The sequence below is a fragment of the Columba livia genome, chromosome 1, assembly GCF_036013475.1.
Source record: "Columba livia isolate bColLiv1 breed racing homer chromosome 1, bColLiv1.pat.W.v2, whole genome shotgun sequence".
Taxonomy (NCBI): Eukaryota; Metazoa; Chordata; class Aves; order Columbiformes; family Columbidae; genus Columba; species Columba livia.
In genome coordinates, this window is record NC_088602.1 from 139869466 (window position 1) to 139888827 (window position 19362).

A 19362-nucleotide genomic window follows, 5' to 3' on the forward strand; every position below is an offset into this window, starting at 1 on the left:
TCAGGCTGATTTAACACCTAGCTTCCATACCTGCTTGTAGTAAGACTGAAATGCAAGCCATTTTTCTACCTACAAGAAGAAACTGTCGTTTGATCTTTGCTGCAGCACAGCCCTAATACATTTGAGTTTTAAAAGCGCTTCTTGCAAATGGAAATCCCAGGAAGCAAAAGTGGAAAACTCTTAAATGGTTCCTTGTCTGCAACACATCTGAAACAGAGTGTCTTGTCCCAGGGAGCCATTTCCATTTATTTTTATTTGCTCTTGAATTAATGCTCAGATTAGTGGGTCTTCATGAAGGAAAGGTCTGGGTTCAGAAGCAAGCAGAGAGCAAAGTGGTGAGAAGTAGGATCTCTCCCTGTTAGTTGCAGGAGCACCACTCAGCACAGTGTGTTGCCTGACCCTGGACGTCCACTTGCTCCTGCCATGCCAACACGTTAGATGTGAAGAGCACCCTAATAGAAGTACTTGACCTAAACTGAACAAATTTCCTAATTGCAGTAAGACAGCACTTGAGGGTGTGGTTACCACAGAAAATCACACCCATGGACAGATTAGGAGCACCTGGCTGCACCTCATGCCTCCTAATGTCCCAAGGGCACGATTATCTCATCAGGTGCCACCTGCCAAGTCTTGTTGCTGAGGAGCTCGCTTTGGCACACCATGTAGTTGGGGTGGGGTGGGGAGAGGAGAGGTGCACACAGGAGCAGGCACACATGCTTGTCCCAAGCGAATTCCTTAAAACTGAGTATTTACACTGAGATGATGCCTTGGTTCTGCTCAGACACATGGCTGCATTTGGGGGTTATAGAGAAGAAGCTATTGTTTCTAAATCCTGTCTTGCACCCATAACATTGTCAGCACAGCTTGCATTGTGTGTTACTGGTTAATGGACATCCCTGAACTTGTTACTGTTCAGCCATGGCTTTTCCAGCCACTCAGTGCAGTCTACTAGAGACCCAAACAGATGAATGGGCCTGAAAAATTGCCCCGCTGGCAATTTTCAAAATGTTTTGCCCTTTTCTCCCAAGACAGGAGAACATAGCCAAAGTGAGACACAGGATCCATGACTTGCAAAGTGGTCTGACCATGAAAAGAACATGCCAGCTTCAAAATAGATAGCACATGTCCAGGTGAGGTTATGCTGTGCATATTGCCTCTGCATGCAAGTCCTTTTCATCTTTCCTATTCTCTTTCATCCCCAGTTCGAGATGTGAAGCATAACCACCATGCAGCAATTAGTGGGTCACAGCCCAGCAAGAGAAGACCAAATCTCTGCCTCTACCAGGGATGTTGAGCTCCTCTGGAACAAAGACAATCATAAAACACAAGACAAAGCTCTAAGCCCAGAGGTAAGTTACTCTCGGTCGAAAGGATCTGTCTGGGTGAAAAACTTTCGGAGATTAGACTAATCCAGAGGCTGATGACCTTTAGGTCATAGTGCAAGAACTTCCTCTTTGATACACCTTTTACAACATAACCAGAGTGACACTAACAACAATAACCTGACCCACATCCCTCCCCTCAGAAGCACCTACCCTGGGCAGAGCTCCCCAGAGACAGAGAAGGGAGAAGAACAAAAGACTCCAGGAAGTCTATTAGGGATGTGCCAATCTCATTATTATGGGTGGTGCTCAGATACTGTGATGAGAGGTGCCAATAAAAGAAAACAACCAAAAACTGTAAAGCTAGATGGTGTACCCTTTAGGCCATGGGAGTGGAGAAAAAGGAATTTACTGTGAATCAGATGAAGCCATATTTATTTGCACTCCCTTCCTTGGCCCTTTTGATAGCATCAAAGTCCACTGGATTTGAAGCTACCCTAACAGACTTAGCTGTAGCCCACAGCAGTAGGGAATAGATTTAAGCCCCGTCCTTTGCTTCTTGCTCACTGTGCTGTACAGCAGTGCTGTTCTCCATCCAGCAAAATCCTTCTCTCCTTTAAGACTCAGCACAACAGGTCTGATTCAGAAATGTTCTCCTTCCTCTTCATTCCCCTTGAATTTCTCACCCTGAGTCACACCAGACTACAATATAACTTTAATGTGGAAAGTTTTGTGGGTACGTTTTGTTTTCTTTCAAATTCAGAAAATAAAAGGTACAACCGGAGGGGGAAAAAAAAGTGTCTCATGGTTGAGAGGACTCTTTTCACCGAGGAGTCACATGGCTCCCTGGCGAGCAGCCAAAGGAGTCATGAGAGATGCTGCCATTCCCCTCAGCACTCCCTTAACCGTGTCCTGCCTGCTACCCAGCCTGCCACCACCCATCTTGCACCCCAAGGCCAGCAGCTCTCCTTGGCCAAGCCTTGCTCGGCTGTGCCCATGGGTAACTGGCTGGCTACCATGGAAAGAGGAGGCACTGTCAGAAATGATGCTCATGACCTTGATAAGTGGCACTTTCCCCTTGCCCTCTCCTCAAGGCTGCACTGGACATGGTGGTGAAGAAGGTGATGGCAATGCCATGTTTCAGACGAGATGCAATCATGCCATCTCCGCTGGTTGTGGTCAGAAAAGAGCCACTGAAAGTAATGACATGGCACTGACGCCACATATTCTGTTTTCAAAGTGCTGTGGCAGCTTTCACTCTCCTGCCCCTCCCTGACCTCCAAGCCATGCCAACATTGTTATTACCCTATTAAAGCTGTGGGAAACTGAGGCATGGAGAAGTCAGGATGCTGCTATTCAGCATCTCAGGCATCGCTCCCATCTTGGACCTCACCTGTCATCACCACAGAGCAAATGGAAAAGCACACTCTTTAGAGGGGATATCCCACTGCCCTGGCTGGGGTCTGGATCAATTAGAGATGCACTTGGGCTTTTTCAGATGTTTTCTTGCCTTGCTGCCAGGGATATTAGGACCAGTGCTGGTCCTGCATGCCCATACAGCTCTGCGGGGTGCTACATAGTAGCTGCTGCATTCCACCCCAGATGGGAGTGAAATGATCCTTGCCCAGTTCACTTGAATACTGGGAGGATTAATTCACTTACAATCCTTGAATGAAAGAAACTATTATTAAATAGTAGTCACATTTCATAATTATGTCTCACTTTAGCCAGATTAGGAGGGTGGATATGATATCCAGTCCCAGTACTGAAGCACTTAAACAATTTTAAATTAAATGCACCTCAATTTGTTTTCCAGGCAGACAGTGGTTTATATCTTTATGGCTTATGCTTACTTTCAGCTCTGAAAGCTGGGCTACCCCACAATGCCTTGCACATAATGAGCAAATGCCTCAGTGCTTTTGAAATGCTTCTCCCTTCAAAAAATAAATAACATTTTGTTGTTATGTCAGCTCTTACTGGCATCAGAGGCCATAATGATTCTTTCAATAGCCCATAGAACTGATTTCGGGTTTTGTCTGACATGGCCTTCTATTAATATTGCTTTTGCTGTATGTTCTTGGGAAATATGGCCACATTCTCTTCAAATTGCGTAATATGGCAGCCTGTGCCAAGGCTGTACTCAAATGGATACTGGAAGAACAAGGCTTATGCTGACTTTCTGTTTTGTTCTCCTCTCACTTGCACCAGAATCACTCCATTTACTGCAGCAGAGTTGTTCCTGCTTTATTAACTTACTGATCTGCGGAGGTAAGCCCAAGGGGGGAGGCCCTCAGAGCTGAAAATACAAGATGTAAGAGCTTCCCAAAATGCTGCACAGATCTAAAGTGATGGCCATCCAGAAGAATATATATATTTTTATATGCCTTTGTTGTGTACTCCAGGTACGTGCTGGTGGAAGATACAACTCATCAGCATTATCTTTGGACCACAAATCTGTCAGTAAAATCCCTGGAGTTCAAACAGTTTTGAAAGTGGTGCCATTGACTAGCAACAGGGTAGCTCTCCTTCAAATAAAAAATTTGGGACACACAGTACAGTGACCAGCGGACTTGATGCCACTTCACAGTGGGAAATTCTTCTGCCACATTTTAAAAATCTGAGGCTAGCTTTTGCCCTCATTTGCACACTTACTATACCACTGGATGTCCTTTTCTCTTATTACTTAGGAACTCAGGGTGAAATTTGACCTTGGACAAAGAGCTGGAACAAAGACTATGTCACCATGATGATTAAGTGGGATTTTTGCATAAACGTGAATTTTATCCTTTGTGGGTTCCTGCCACGAGGGAAATTTGATCCACAAGCATTGGCTGAAAAGAAAATAAATGTTCAAAACTGCAACTACAACGTGGGTACAAACTGTATGCACTATTAAAATTATTTCCAGAAAAAAAGTTGTAATAGGTCTCTAATTTAGCCTGTCTTCAGATTTTCTAAAGAAGGTATGATTTGCTGTAAAATAATTAATAGGTGATAATCATCTTGCTGTCAGACCCTTATAGAAGAAAGATTTTTTTATGATGAGAACAACTATTTTAGGCCTTAACTATCTTAACTTCAGAAAAGCTGCCTGTACTGCAATAAAACTGAATGAGGCAGCTTTCAACTCCATTGCACTATCAAGAAAACTGCCTTTCAGAAATAAAGCCCAAAAGGAAAACATGGAAAAGACAACTCAGTACTTTACCTAAAGGTTTGTCTTAACAACATGTAGGCAGTAACAGAAGTGGGAAGTCATAGAAATATATTGCATACGGACAGAAAAACCTACTGAGAACAGACTTCAAGTCTCTGTCTCTAGCATTTCCTCACATTTGCTCTAGTTGAAGTATTTGCAATGTTCCTTATGCATGTGTTGTAGCAAAAGTAAATACATAGGAGTTGTCTTCACAAGAAGTAGCCAGCAAGTCCTATGCAGCTCTCCACAATGCAGGGAAAACGTATCCTTTCGCCTTTTGGGGGGCCTGAAGGGAGAGTAAGGGAGAAGGAGAGGATGTTAATGAGCCTTAAAGGACTGAAAGACATTCTTCAGGAACCTGTCTGCCTTTGTTTTTCTTCCAGAGCACTCCTGTGCCTGAGCTCCTGGTCTTTCTTAACCTCACAAGTAAGTCTGGGCTTATAAACCTGAAACTCTCAGAGACAAGTTTGTTTAGCTCATTGCCAGGGTATTGACATGCACACGGCACAATCCCAGAAACCAGAAGTCATGGAGACTTCACATTTGTGTAGATATTTTGGTCATGGTTCTCATGCCTAGAGGTCTGGCTGGTTCCCATAGAATTCTTTCATGTAGAGTGCTACTGTAATAGTATATAAGTGATATACCTGGGGCAGGTTGGGACAATGCTGTACAGGAGGGCAGTGAAGTTTCCAGAAGGAAAGAGCAAAATAATAAGCAGAATCAAGCAGACAGACGAACCTGGAGTTGCCAAAAGCCATCTGCCAGGTAGTTAGCAGATAAAGGTGTTTTGCCAGCATGAAAGACATCTTCGGGAATCCAGCAAGGGTAAAATGACACACAAAGGTTATAGGCTGAAGAAATCGGGCTTGCAACATTAACCAGTTCTGTAATGCATGGCGTCAGCATGCCTGCAGAAATTCCTTGGTCTATAGCTGGTCCCAGCTTTCTGTTGCTTGTGGTAACTTGGGAGGACTAGAGGGTTAGACTGTATTTTTGGGATTAGGAATCTCTCTGACAGTATTTCAATCCAAATTACAAAGTCCCATGCACTGAGAAAACATTTGGCACCATTCTACCTTTAGCATGCTATATTGCCAGGTACGCACAGTGCGTTTTTTCCATTGCACAAAATGTGTTTGCCAGTCTAACTGTATAATTGCAGCTCATTTTGCTTAGCTCTTTAACACCTCGTTTGAAAGATTGTCTTCTGAGGGATTAGCCTTGTTCTTTGTTTAATATGTAAGCTTATCTACATTTAATCTTACCTACTCACCTGAATATTTCACGTTGCTTTATACTCACTTGTTAGATTAAGTTAGTAATGCAGCACGTTATAATTCCACACTGTCATCCTACGAATTCTGGATGCTGCCACCTTTCCTTATAATTATTTAAGTAATTACTTTGTTTTCAACTTTAAGGTGTGTTAGACATCTATTTCTCAGAACCTGCTTGCCATGAAAGATTGAAAGAGGTGCCTACATCCAAATACATTTAGATTCAAGGATATTCACAACCTGGGTGCTCGGCCTGCACCAGGGCAAGGAGAGGGGTGGCCAGTCACACATTTACCAAAGCCCTGCAGTTTTAGACAGGGGATTTTAGTGTGGGTCTCTCAGAGAAATGATGGCCTTTATCTTCTAAAGCTACTGAGAAGTCATATCACAGTAACTTTACCATCTTTGTGTGACATCTTCAATACATGGAAATAGCCTGTATCAGGCAGGTAAGCTAAGTTTATTGTGATTATGACAGCCCAGCACACAAATATTCTTCGTCTTTCTTGTTTCTGCTGAGTGACAGCATTAATTTTAAGTGATCCTGCAAAGAGTCCATACTCCTCGGTGGTTCACCTGTCCTGTCTCTAAGCAAACACATCTCTGTGGGACAGTAAAGTTGAAGACCTGTTCCAAAGCCTCTCATAGATGACTATTACAACAGTACTATGTAAAAGGAGTATCTAAAGATCTCAGCAGAGCTCTCCTTGGGCATAGGATGCTGCACAAATGGAGACTGAGAAAGCAAATGTGCCCTGAAGCATGTGCAGTCTTAGTTATAATACAAATAAGGTGCAAAAGCAGGGGAATTTTGTATTTACTCCGCAGTCCAGTGACTGAACCAGGGAAAATCCTGTCCCCATAACAGCCAGTTTTATCGCAAAGGTCAATACAGCCCTGATGTAACTGGGATGGGAAGAGTGACCCAGAGTGTGTAGCCCTGACTGTATCAACTAATGCAGGAGCACCAGTCACACAGGTTTATATTAATAGGAAAGCTGTGCTTGTCATCCCCTTGAAGGGTCTGCACCACAGAGCAGGCTGGTGTTCTCTGCTCGCGTAGCTGCTTCCCACACTACACAGACTAATAGACAAGACTTAGGGACTGTCTCCAGCAGCTCTAATCTTCAGCAATATAGGTACGAGTACTTTCTTGTAGGTATATGAAATAGATGCGTTCCTTCTAACTGCTTCCCACAAGTGCAGAGAATCCCTGTTGTAAAGGACGCGAAATTGTAAGGACATGGAAGCATCAGCAGAACAGATGAAAAACATGCAGAGGATTTTTCTCTCTATACATTTCCTAACCAGCCAGTAATATCTACTCACTGTAATAAATTATTTGCTGTATTGTGGTACTAGAATACATAACCACTTGGAAGATTTATGCTGCTATTAATACGTACACACACTCTCTCTTACTAGTTATTCCAAATCGCTTTATAGCAAATAACTGAATTAACTCCATCTATGTACCAGCAGATAATCCCTGAAATAAGCTTCTTAAGAACCGACTCTCATGTTGCTGGTGAATACATCCAGCTCTAAAGAAGATGAGCAGTGAAAGGAGTACACAGAAGGAAAGTTGGACTATCACCATTTCCTTTAGAAGAAGCTAAATATGTATATGTGTACATATACATGCACACTCAAACATGCACTGCCAGAAACAGTGCCAGACAGTATTATATATAATCCTGGTTTTTAGACATTTATACTAATTACATCAAAGTTACTAAATGTCAGTTTTATACTTTAAATATGTAATTGGATTACCAAAATATGTCCAGTGCATTAAAATGCATCAATCATCCTACTACCAGCTATTCTAGCTGCAGTCAGTTTTATTTTTTGAAAAGTCAGACACTAATTGCTTCTGGTTGTAAAAATGTCTACAGTGTCTCAGAGAGCCAAAGGTTACTGGGCAAGCACACCAAAGAAGATTACTTTATCAGATAGCATGTTTACAATATAAAAATTGGTTTTATAGAGCAGTCGGTTCTTTAACCTAGTTTTGGATGCAGTCTACTATAACTTCACTTTCTTCCCAGCTAGTGCACACAAAACACTGAGTCCCGGTGCCTTTTTTATTCTAAAAATTAAATTTAATTTCATCATTGCCTTTTTAATTCTGAAAATACCATTTCATCACAATGTGATTTTAGCTTTACAGCTTTTCTAGCAGAATAAACGAGCTGCATTGTATGTCCCCCCGCCTCGCCCCAACTCACACACACCAACAGAGACAGAGCATGGACACCCTGTGCTCAGTTTGCTCATCCACTACATCTTTCCCCCGATAGGTTCGTCTTTATCCCTGAAGGACCAGCAACTCCGAGGCCGAGGAGTTGTTCCCACAGCCAAAAGATGATAGAGATCTCAGGCAAAATTAACGTAACCATTGACAGTGCATGAGAGCTCGCTAAATAGCAGCTTGGGAAGCATCCTCCTCTCCAGAGAGCGCGGGTAGCAGAAACAGACACCAGAAGATAATGCTCGAACAGGCTCTACTATGCTTTAATCTTCAAAAGCTACCATTAGTAAGCCAGAGAAGTATATTTACCCACAAGATAAACACCACAAGTTCGCTAGGCTACTATCCATTAAGCACTGAAATAACTCTTCTTTCTTTTAACCTTCCAACGGGAGCAAGGCGAAGCATCACAGCGCGCCCGGCTCTCTCCGCCGCTGCTCCCCGCTTCTTGGGGGGGCAAAAAGGAGGGGCACACAGCTGAGACACAGCTAGCCGGGCCGAGGACGGCACGGAGGGAGGGCGGGGAGCCGGGGGACCCCGGGCAGCCTGTCCCCACCGGCGCCGGGTGCGCTTCTCTCTCTCCGGGAAGGCAACAGGCTCCGTGCCTCCGGAGTGATGGATGGAGGGAGGTGCGCGTTTGGTTTGGGGCTCTGCTTTGTTGGGTTTCACCTCCTGATCCCTTTCCCTTCTGCTCTGCTGGATTGCAATAGCCATCTCGGCTCCGGCTCCGCGGGTCCAGCTCCCAGTGACCTGCCGCTGAGGGGATGAACTGGGGATGGCACAGGGAAAAGCGAGGGAGCATTATTTATCCCCAACAGTCTCTCATTGTCGCGGGGCAGCGCTCAAAAGATCCCCAAGCAGTTCGCTCTAAATAAAGCAGGCATTGCTTCCCTTGTATTTCCCCTCAGCAGTCGCCTTAGTATTATTATTATACTTCTATAGCTTTTGCTTTCGGACCTTATAATTATGTCACACAGCAAGGGAAACCGCTAGCATCCCAGCATCTGGTGTGCGGTTTAAAACTTTTGTTTCAAGATTTGAACTATTTATAGAACGAAAACTTTGTAGGATAGTAATTTCCTACGGTTTTGAGAAAAATATGGCTACGCTTATATTAAAAGGGTGTATTTATTTATTTATTACGACTCCTTCCTCTTGTTAGGGAAAAAAAAAAAAAGATAGGACTGCAATTTTTTTACAAGCAGTTGGTCACCTACCAACAGACGTATCTCTCCTGTGAACAGAAACAGACAGCTATTTGGTTTAATCAGTAGCATCCAACCGAATTAAACCTAACGTGCCTCCATAAATCAAGAGTCTTTAAAAATCGGTAGCCAAGGCATGTGCATTTCATTAAGAATTAAGAATGTAGAAACAGGCGTTTAGTTTCTTTTTATGGGTGTGTTTATTCCTACTTTACTTCCACAGCGGTGGGTTATATTTTTCCATAGCCCACAGAAATTACACACACACACACACATAGAGGAACACACACACGTGCTTGTTATGTGCATGTGCTTCCTTGCATGCATACAGAGAAAAAAAAAATAAGATCTATGGGTATAAAAATCCACACACAGCTCAGGGGTAGGAGCTCAAATTTTGCACCCGCCGGAGTGAAAAAGGTCTGAGCTCGGCACGGGGGTGGGAAAGAAGGGGAAATCCGTCCGGACCCCGCAGCCGAGGTGAATGAAAGGCCGGGGATGCCGAGGCGGGTTTTCCCCATCACCGACCAGATCTCGCCCTAGCCGAGGTGAGGCCCTCTGCCGTGGCCCCTGGGCCGCCTGTCCCAGACACGAACCGCCTGCTGCGCTTCCCGGAGCTCCCCCGGGCCCGATCCCCGAGTCCCGGCAAGAAGGGAACACGCCGTGCCCCGGGGCTGTGAGGATGCTCAAGGCAGGGAGAAGGGTCCCGATTTGAGACCGGCTCCACCGGCCGGGGGACCGGCCGCCCCCAGCGCCCTCCTCCCCCCACAGCTGGCCCAAAGCGTGGTCAGGTCTCGCCCCGGGCGCGGAGAGCAGAAGCCTCTGACATCTCTCCGGCAGCTCCTCCGGGCTGCGACATGCAGCCCCGGCCGGGCCCGGCTCCCCTCAGCACCGCGGCTGGCCGGCTCCGGGACCCCCGGCCCGCCACCCCCGACCCCCTAACGCGGCACTCGGCGGGGACAGAGACCTGCCGGGGGACCTGCAGGAGCACGACGGCGGACACTCTCTCCGCAGCCCGCACGGACTAGCCCAGCCGCTACTTTTCCACCGCAACGTTAGATACAGATATAGATATTAAAAAAAAAAAAAAAAAAAAGAGAGACCGAAACTCCTTGCAGTCCCACCCACCGACTCTCATTTCCCCCACCCCTACCTCCACCCCCTTCCTCACAAGGAAAAGGTCCTGGAGCCAGCTCTAACTGCGGGACTGGAGATACCTCCGGAGCAAAAGCAGCCGGCTAGCAAGGGCCTCCACGGCCGGGGGTTGTCCCCGGGCTGCGGGGCTGGGCGCAGACACACACTTCCCCCGACGAGCGCGAATTGATGCCCATCTCCGGTTTGGCAGGAGGAGGAGTCGGGGTCGGAGTCCCCAGGGGAGACGCCGGCCGCTCCGTGCCCCGTGCCCCGCCGCCCTCCAAGGTGCGCCGCCCTCGCTGCGGGCACGCCGAGCCCCGGCCCCGCCGGAGGGACAGCCCCGGGAGTTACCTGGCGGTGCGCACCTTCCCCCGGCAGCGTTCAAGCAGCGGCGCCAACACCACCGCCACCAGCACAGCACCTCCGCCACCACCATCCTCACCACCACGCACTGCACGGAGCTGCCGCCCGTGCTGGCTTCTCCCGGCTCCCTCTGCTTGCTTTGCGCGTTACCCCCTAGGTAGCTGCTAGCGGGGTAATTTCAAACAGGATTTTGAAAAAAAAAAAATAAAATAAAAAAAAAATCTGGATCACTTACAGGTAACTCCCACTGGTAAGGATGAGGAAAATCTGAGGGTAATACACTGAGAGTAACACACTGCGAGATGAAAAAAGGATCATGGCTGAATCCCGTTTACACTCTTGGAGTTCGCTTCCTTGGTTATTCCTTTCTGGGCCCCCCTGGTCGTAATTCCCCACCCTTTTTGGTGTCAGCTGTGGCTTGAATCTGAGTTGGAATCCAGTCCCTTGGGCTTGGGGGGGCTTTGTCTGTTTGTTTGTTTGTTTGTTTGTATTGTTGTGTCTAGTATTCCCCTGGTGCTAATGCTGCTCCCTGGGCAGAGTATGTGCTGCTGCCGCTGTTCTTGCTGCTGCTGCTGCCTCTGGGCTCCTGCCTGTCATGTCTCAGTGGTTGGAAGTTGTTACAGTGGGTTCTCGTATTGGAATGAGGATGGTTTAAGGGATTTGGATGGCAGAAAGTGACTCTCTCTCTCTCTCTCCCCCCCTCTCTCTGTAACTCTCCTGAGACTCGGGGCTGCCATTGGGCAGTCAGTCACTGCAATCCGCCTACTTTTTTCTCTCCCTCTCTCTCTCTCTTTTTTTTCTTTTCTTTTTTTTTTTTTTTTTTTTTTTTTTTCTAAAGGGGAGGTTGACAATGGAGAGACACTGATCTCGCCCGGGCTGCAATGAATTCTCGCTCCCTGGCTGAGCCTTCTCCCTACTCTTCACTCCGAGGGCGCTCCTCACCCACTTCATACTGCATTTTCACAGCTCTCGCTCGGCGGGGTCCCGGTGTCTGCCGCGGCACCCTTTCAGCTCGCCCTGGAGAGATCCTGAAGGAGTTGGCAGCTCGCAGCTCCGCTCTCGGTTAATTGCTTTATTATGGGCGGCTGCCTGACTTCTCCCCGAAGACCACGGCCGTCCCTCCAGCCTCGGCAGGGTTTTGGCTCTTGTTGTCCCCGGTGTTGAAAATTAAGCTCCGGTTTCAGGGGATCTTTCAAAAAAAAAAAAAAAACAAAAAACAAAAAACAAAAAAACCCACATATATGTTGTCGTAACCCGCCTGAGTGGGAAATAAAAACATGAACACTCGTAGCTTCCTGGCGAGATTGGATTTCGCGTGAGAGAAAGGGGAGGGAAAGGATTGGTGTGAAACAGCCGGTGTGGGGGGGCGAGCAGGGGGCGCAGCGCCTCGCCGGTGCCGCAGTCTCTGCCGGCGGCTCCCGGGACCCCGCACCTCTCGCCGCTCCCGCAGGAAGAACTGTGGTCTCCTCTCTTCTCTCTCCCCCTCTCCTTCCTGAGAAGATGCCAGTCAGAAGAGACGTTTCCCGGCAGGTTAGTTGCCTCTCCCCTGCCTTTCCCCCGATCCGGGTGGCTCCTGCCCCTCGGCACCGCCGCGCCCCGGGGCGAAGGGATGCTCGACTCTTCCCCGCTCCGGCGGGAGGGAGCCCTTCACCCCGTGTAGCTCAGCCGTGCAGAAGATAGTCACTCTTCCTCTTTGCTACGTTGTGCGTTCGTCCTTATTTTCGGGGAGGGGGTTGAATAGTTGTTAGTCGTGGAAGAGGTGGTGTAAAGACGTGCGCTGTGGACGCAGGGGTTAGGGTTTGAAAACGAACCCCGAAAAAGAAACGTGCGCGGCAGATAATTTAGCACAACTGCAGCCGAAATGAGAAAGAACCGGACTCCGAAGTGTCCTCTGTCCGTAGAGTTTGTTGTAAACTTTCGTCTCAGGTTAATTTCCTAATGAGGGAAGGAGCTTTCTTGGCCAAGAGTTCTTCTCAACACTCTGGGAACACCTCCTCCAGTTAACCAGTCCCGGTACATGGGTGCAGCTGTCCCCGTGACACAACGAAATATTCCTCCACATGGAATGGGAATTGCAGAATTGATGTAAAACGTTGTCTGCCGCTGAATACGCGATAAAAATCTTCTCGAAGTTTGGTTTCATTTAACCACTTTCATCTACAACTTCAGTGCAGAAGCTGGTACCGTCAACGTCCTTTTGAGAAACGCTGATCTCATTTAACAAGGGACAGAAGCTTAAGCATCTCAACGATTATTTGCATCCCAAAATAATCTTATTTATAATTCTTTAAGTTTATAAAATCGTCGTATTTGTACTTATGTACGTATGTGTGTGGGTATTTATATATACAGACATATAGATGCGTATCTCCTGTAATCCCCGTTCTCCCTCTCAGACATGCAGGTTGTGGTTGGGGCAGCTGCGCTGAACGTGAACTGGGAGAAGGGGTAGCCACTTTTGATGTTTTATTTCTAACATTTGTTCGGCTTCGGATATATTTTAAAATGTGCATCTGCTTTTAAAGACGTGCCTGGGGAAAAGAAGAAAGAAGGAGAACAAGTAGAAGAAGAAAAAGAAGAAAAGGAAGAAAAAGAAGAAAAAGAAGAAAAAGAAGAAAAAGAAGAAAAAGAAGAAAAAGAAGAAAAAGAAGAAAAAGAAGAAAAAGAAGAAAAAGAAGAAAAAGAAAAGTGAATTGTAAAATTGAAAAGTAAATGCTGGCGCTGGAAAACTTCGAACTGGTGCTGGAAAACTTCGAACTGGTGCTGGCAGTTTGACCCAGTCCAGCTGAAACGAAGACGGTTTACCAAGCTCCGCAATTTTCGGATCGAAGCTGATTTATCCACAGTTTAGCTGCGTAGGGGGAGGAAACTTGTATAAAAATAAACCAAACGTGCCGTTTCTTTTCGGAAGTTAAATTTTATTCTAAAACCACGGGCTGGTTGTTACTTCGGAGAATTAATAATGATGAGTATGATTATAAGAATAACCCGTTACATTCCATCCAAAAGGTTTCTATACGCATGTCAGCCAGGGGTAGCAAGAAGTGCACTTGTTTTGTTGATTGAAGCCGAATATATTCCCTTCAACAAAGTCGTGTGTCACTGGAGGAGAGGGTATTGTCGGGAACGCCTAATATGGGCATTTCAGCATCTGTCGTTCCTCCTTCCACAAACACGTGTATTTTTGACAAAATAGAGGCAGAACGGCACCGAAAATGGTTGCCGACACCATCGTCGGGTAGGTGAAGCAGAGCAGGCACGAATATTTATGTGTGTATATATATATATCTTTTCTTTCCCCTTTTATCTGTCTATTCTCAGTTGCAGCTTCTTTCTTTCCTTAAACCTGCGGAGTGTCCGGCACAAGAGCACGTCGGAAGCCAGTAAGAGCTTTGAAGGTCCGCCCGGTTAGGAACATACTGCCCTCCTTTCTGATCGGAAACGGGTATTTCTTGTAGCTCGTCGAGCTGCAAGTTTAGTGTCAGGGGAAAGAAGCGGAAGGAATTATGAGTTTCTTAAATTTCGCGGACATCTGGTGGTGGGTATAACGAGGAGTGGCGGCGGTAGCGGCACAACGGAGAGCGTCCGTGGAGTGGCCGGGGAGAGTGTCGTTCCGCCGGGGGGATGGTGTCAGGAGGTCCCGGTCCCGGCCCCGCAGCCGCCCCGTTCGGGGCTCCGAGCGTAAATCCCTCGGTTCTCCTCCCGGGGAGCCCGCGGCCTCGCCGGGGCTCCTGGCGCTGCCACGTGGTGCCCGCCTTCGAGGCTGCGCCCCAGCTGCTGCCTGCTGCCGGGCCGGGGGTACCGGGCAGGGCCGGCCCGGGTGCCCGGGCTCTCCGCCGCCGGGCAGCCCCGGGGATGGGCAAAGGGAGCGGGATTTCGTTTGCTCCAAAAGCAGCAAAGCTAGCGTGAACTTCACCCTAGGGGCGGGGAGCGGGGTCAGCTGGCCCGTCCCCGCCGTACGGTCCCCGGGAGTCCCGAAGGGGAGCAGCGTGCTCCAGCCTTCCCTGTCGGGGCCGGGGTGCCCGGAGCCCGCAGCCCTGTGCGCCCCCAGCTCGGATCGCCTTTGCTGCAGGGGCAAGGAGGAAGCGTCTGCGCAGCACCCCGAAAGGGTGCCGGCGCCTTTCGTTGTTCCCTTGGGCAGCGCCAGGTCCCACTGCCTCTATCCCTCGAACCGCACCTTGTCCTCCGCCCCACGGGATGAGAGGAGCCCTCTCCGCTCCCCTTGGCGCTGCCTCGGCTGCCCCCCTGCTTTCCCTTCAGAAAAGATTAAGAGGAAAATAGTGGGGTTTGCCCCCAAAGCCCTGATCCCCGCGGCTCCGTTTTTCCAAAGGTCACATCCCTCATCCCCAGAGCATCCGCTGTAATCTGCATCTGCGGTACAGCTGTGATTTTTAACTCCGTGGAGTGGCCGGGGAGAGTGTCGTTCCACCGGGGGGATGGTGTCAGGAGGTCCCGGTCCCGGCCCCGCAGCCGCCCCGTTCATCCCTCATCCCCAGAGCATCCGCTGTAATCTGCATCTGCGGTACAGCTGTGATTTTTAACTTCCGATGTATTTATTAATTAAACTGGAACCGAGTTCTCTGCGATCTTCGCAGGAAACGTTTCTGTTTCAATCCTGCTGCTAGCCGGTCTCAATATTTGATGTGATTTATTTTCGCGAGGGGTTACATTGAGCCAGCAGGTTTGCAGTCCCTTTACGCTTGGGTGCACGGCCGGAAACGTCACCGACAGAAATATCAAGGGATGCTTCACCTCACGCCTCCGGCAAACTCGGGGATAGGAAATAGAAACGGGAACAATGGGAATTCCCTGAGGGAACACAGCCTGAGCCATATCTCGCTCTCTCCTCCTGGCTGGACATAGCGGCTTCTTTACGGTATCCTGCAGTGTCACCTCATGGGACACCCCCCGCCCCGTCCAACCGCTGAGTGAATACTTATGTATTTATTGCGTAATTTTCTCTCCCGTCGGTCTCATGTTTGCCACTGAAAATGGAGCTTTTAGCACGTTCTATTAAGACATGAACACGTGCTCCGCAGAAAAGAAAGAAAGAAAGAAAGAAAGAAAGAAAGAAAGAAAGAAAGAAAGAAAGAAAGAAAGAAAGAAAGAAAGAAAGAAAGAAAGAAAGAAAGAAAGAAAGAAAGAAAGAAAGAAAGAAAGAAAGAAAGAGAGAAAGAGAGAAAGAGAGAAAGAGAGAAAGAGAGAGAGAAAGAGAGAGAGAAAGAGAGAAAGAGAGAAAGAGAGAAAGAGAGAAAGAGAGAAAGAGAAAGAAGCAAACCTGTCAAGTCTAACCTCTTTGCTATCGCAGCCACAATGGCTCTCTCCCTGACGCTGCAAAATAAACCTAATGCACTGGAAGACAAACTACGTTTTATCTCACTTCATCTCTCTCCCTGTTCTATGCAAAAAGCTCACTAGAAAAGGTATCATTACACTCAAAGGATATGGTTTCAACAAAATGGTAGTTCCAGTGGTTGATGAAAGAGGAAATAATTGCATCCCACATGCCTAGCCTAGAAGTAGCCCTGGATCTCATAGCAAATTTCTCTCCTATTGTTCAGAGAAAGTGAAGTGTCTCCATCGCTTTACAGGCATGGTGATGGATCTGATGGGGTTTCTGTAACGGCTTTTACTGATCTGCTGTCCACTCAGTTTTACTTCTCAGGCTCAGTCCAACAGCTTTCTTGTGATTTCTGCTTTGAATACCCTTCTAAAACAGCCACAATCAATTTCGAAAAGAGATCTGCCTTCCAGACTGTAACATGTGCCCAGGCTTCTGTTCCCTTTAAAAATAAAACCGCAGCGAAAGCGAACAGCAATATCATTACCCTTATTTTGCAAAGCATTTTCTTTGAGCTCGCCTGCCTCTCTGTGAGGGATGTGTTGTACGAAGTCCACCAGCTATTGAAGTAGTGCCCCCCGTCATAGCTTCATTTATGGATGTATAGCCTCACCAAATTCACTTCTCATCCAAACCCCTGTCAATCTGAGCCTGGAGGACGACACAGCCCATCGCTGCCGACCATAGCTACGACAAAGGTCGGCGCAGGTATTTGGCCCTGCAGAGGTTAGAGCACTGATAACTACCTCAATGTCTCCAGCAGGCACGATTTAGGGCTATCCCCGGGCGTGTTCGCCAGCCAGGACAGGGAGCGGTGAGGAAGGTATCTCCCGTGCCCCCTCCGCGTCCGCGCATCCTCCGCGGGTCGCCCGCGGAACAGGGCCGCGCTCCGCCAGCCCCCCCGCGGCGGCACCTGTGGCTGTTGGGGCGGGTTGAGAACCGTGCCAAAATTAATTAAATAAATAAATAAATAAATAAATAAATAAACAGGCGTGCATACATAGGGATGCAACCCGGTTGGTGACCTTCCGGAAGGTGGCCCGTGGCTTTTGACGGCGCCCTGCAAACGAGGCAGCCCTTGCTGCCCGCAGCTAGGGAAGGAGCGGGCAAGGGGAGTTCCCGGTGGGTGGGCACCGACCCTGCTTGGGCAACCGTCGCTTCTCTTCTCATCCCCGAGGAACCTGTTTTAATTCTTGCCCCCTCTCCCGGAGTAACCTTAATCCTCGCCTCTGGCATGCTCCCTTTCGCATATTTCCTCCTTTCCCCCGCCAGCCCCCTCCTCCCCACCGCTGCTCGGACTGCTGACAGAGGAGACGGGGTTGTCCCCGTCGCGCACCCTGCACGGAGCAGCGCCCGCGGCTGTGGCGGCGGGGCGGGCGGGAGAGGCGGCGAGGCGGCCGGGCTGTTGCGGCCCCAGCAGGTCCCGGCAGCCGGCCGGGCAGGGCCGGGCAGCTGCCCGCTTGTCGCTGAGCCTCTGCTCTCCCGCTGTGCTCCAGGAATGGGTGCTGCGCCGCGCAGCGCTGCCGGCCGGCCTGCTTGTCCCTCTGGGGAGTTATCCCGGCTCTCCCGCCTTTGGGGGCTGCTCTTTGGATCCCCTCGTCTTGCCCGCATTGATTTCAAGGTGAGAAGCGAGCGTTTCTGGATTGCAACTCACCTTATGCATTCTTGATCATTAAAAAAAAAAATCCCGCAGCTATGAAAAGACAGAATCTTTAAAGAGTTTGTAGCTCGACAGGTAAGGACTCGGCTGGGGCTCAGGAATGTGGAAATTCAACTCAAGTCAGCCTACTGCGACGAGCAATATTAATAAAGCCATACAGGTACGAGGTGGGGAAAGGAAGAGGGAGAAAGGGGAAAACTTGGCAACTAAAAGAACGGAGTGATCTCGATCGCGGTGATCAAACACCGAGGAGCAAACAGCGGGCTTCCCGGGAGCCCCCGCTGCCAGCCGGCCTGCGGGCCCCCGGGCTGGTCCCGTCGGCGGAGCCCGCTCGGCTTCCCGGGCGCTTCAGAGCGGAGGTAGCCGGACCAGTTGTCAAGATAATTTCAACACGTCCGTGTGATGGATAGAAACGCAAATTGTGTCTAGGCCTGCATAAAACAAATCCCTGAGTGCAGGTTCAGAGCAGGGATTCCCCTCCTCCCGCCCCTTTCGCCTTTTTAATACTTAAGCTCTACTCTATTGTCCCAGCAGCAGCGGCTGAGTTAACTCTGTCAGGCTGCTTTTTTTTCTTGCCTTTTTTTTTTTTTTTTTTTTTTTTTTCCTGAGGGTACACTACGCCAGAGATAATATTTAAGTTCGCTTAAGCAGTACAAAATAAAAGGACCCGTCATCACCCGCGACCGGCTCCCTCCAGGCTCGGGGCTGCTGGAGCTCCCCGTGGCTGAGCGGCCCCGCAGCCTCGGGACCCGGGAGAAACCCACGGGTGCTTTGTGGGAGCTGCCACCGCTTGGACACCCGTGGGAGGGGGGACGACAGAGAGAAATAATCACCTCTTTCTTTCCTTTTGTTTTTTTTTTTTTTCTTTTTTTTTTTTTTTTTCCTTTGCAACATTTTGTTCACAACTCTGTAATAGCGTGACCCAAAAGCCAAGGAGATTTGTCGTGCACAAGGACTTACCCTAATTTGACATAGATGACTCCAAAGCATAGAAACACGTAGAAAATCCACTTCCGAAAGTTTCTGTGCATGATCTAGGGAATGGACTGAGCCATAAAAATTGCACAAAAAGTCGAACTGATCTTGTCGGTTAAATCCCAGTCAAGAGCATTGCTGAAGCTACCCAGGAGCAAAGCCGGCCGAACTGTAAAAAATCAGCACCGTGCAGGTAAGCAGCTCTTCCCAGAGCCATGGTGACCGAAAGCGGCTACGATATTAAAGCTATGAGGGAGGAAAAAATAGAAAGAGCTGCTCAAAACGGTAAAACAAAAACCCAAGACAGACAGTCTGAGGGAGAAAATGAGCAAGCACTGATCTTGATCAACTGCCTCATAGAGCCCTGAAGTTCAATGTGTTTTTACTTGTTCTGACTTCCCCAGGTAACACTACGTATCTTGCAATCTGTGGCTCCAGGTAGGAGGATCTCTCTCTCTCACTCTCTCTCTCTCTCCTGCTCTTCCCTCCTCCCCGTATGTGTCAGGATCCAATACATATCTTATCTGTCTCTGTGCATGTTCGTGTGCGAGTTATGCGTGTCTTTGTGTTTCAGAAGGCATGTCCTTAAGTCGGAGTGTTGGGGGAAACACATGAAACGTATCCAATAA

At 48.4% G+C, this 19362-nt stretch overlaps 1 protein-coding gene and 1 long non-coding RNA gene across 7 annotated transcripts in view; one reads left to right on the forward strand and one right to left on the reverse strand.

The window, feature by feature from the left end:
• WNT7B (Wnt family member 7B) overlaps positions 1-19287 on the reverse strand; it is a 97619-nt gene extending 78332 nt beyond the window's left edge. Inside the window, exon 1 of one of the 6 annotated variants that reach the window (XM_005509524.3) lies at positions 18719-19287. In XM_005509524.3, coding sequence (XP_005509581.1) covers positions 18719-18789 — 71 coding nt within the window. In that variant the 5' untranslated portion in view covers positions 18790-19287. Of the gene's footprint in view, positions 1-10413; positions 10708-10745; positions 11520-18718 lie in introns of those variants that run through there. The other 5 variants (XM_005509523.3, XM_065033269.1, XM_065033287.1 and 2 more) reach the window with 5 other exon arrangements.
• Positions 12099-13848, forward strand: LOC135575626 (uncharacterized). Its single transcript, XR_010466755.1, has 2 exons — positions 12099-12287; positions 13283-13848. It is a non-coding gene; the product is annotated as an uncharacterized LOC135575626 (long non-coding RNA).
• Positions 19288-19362: the final 75 nt, after the last annotated feature.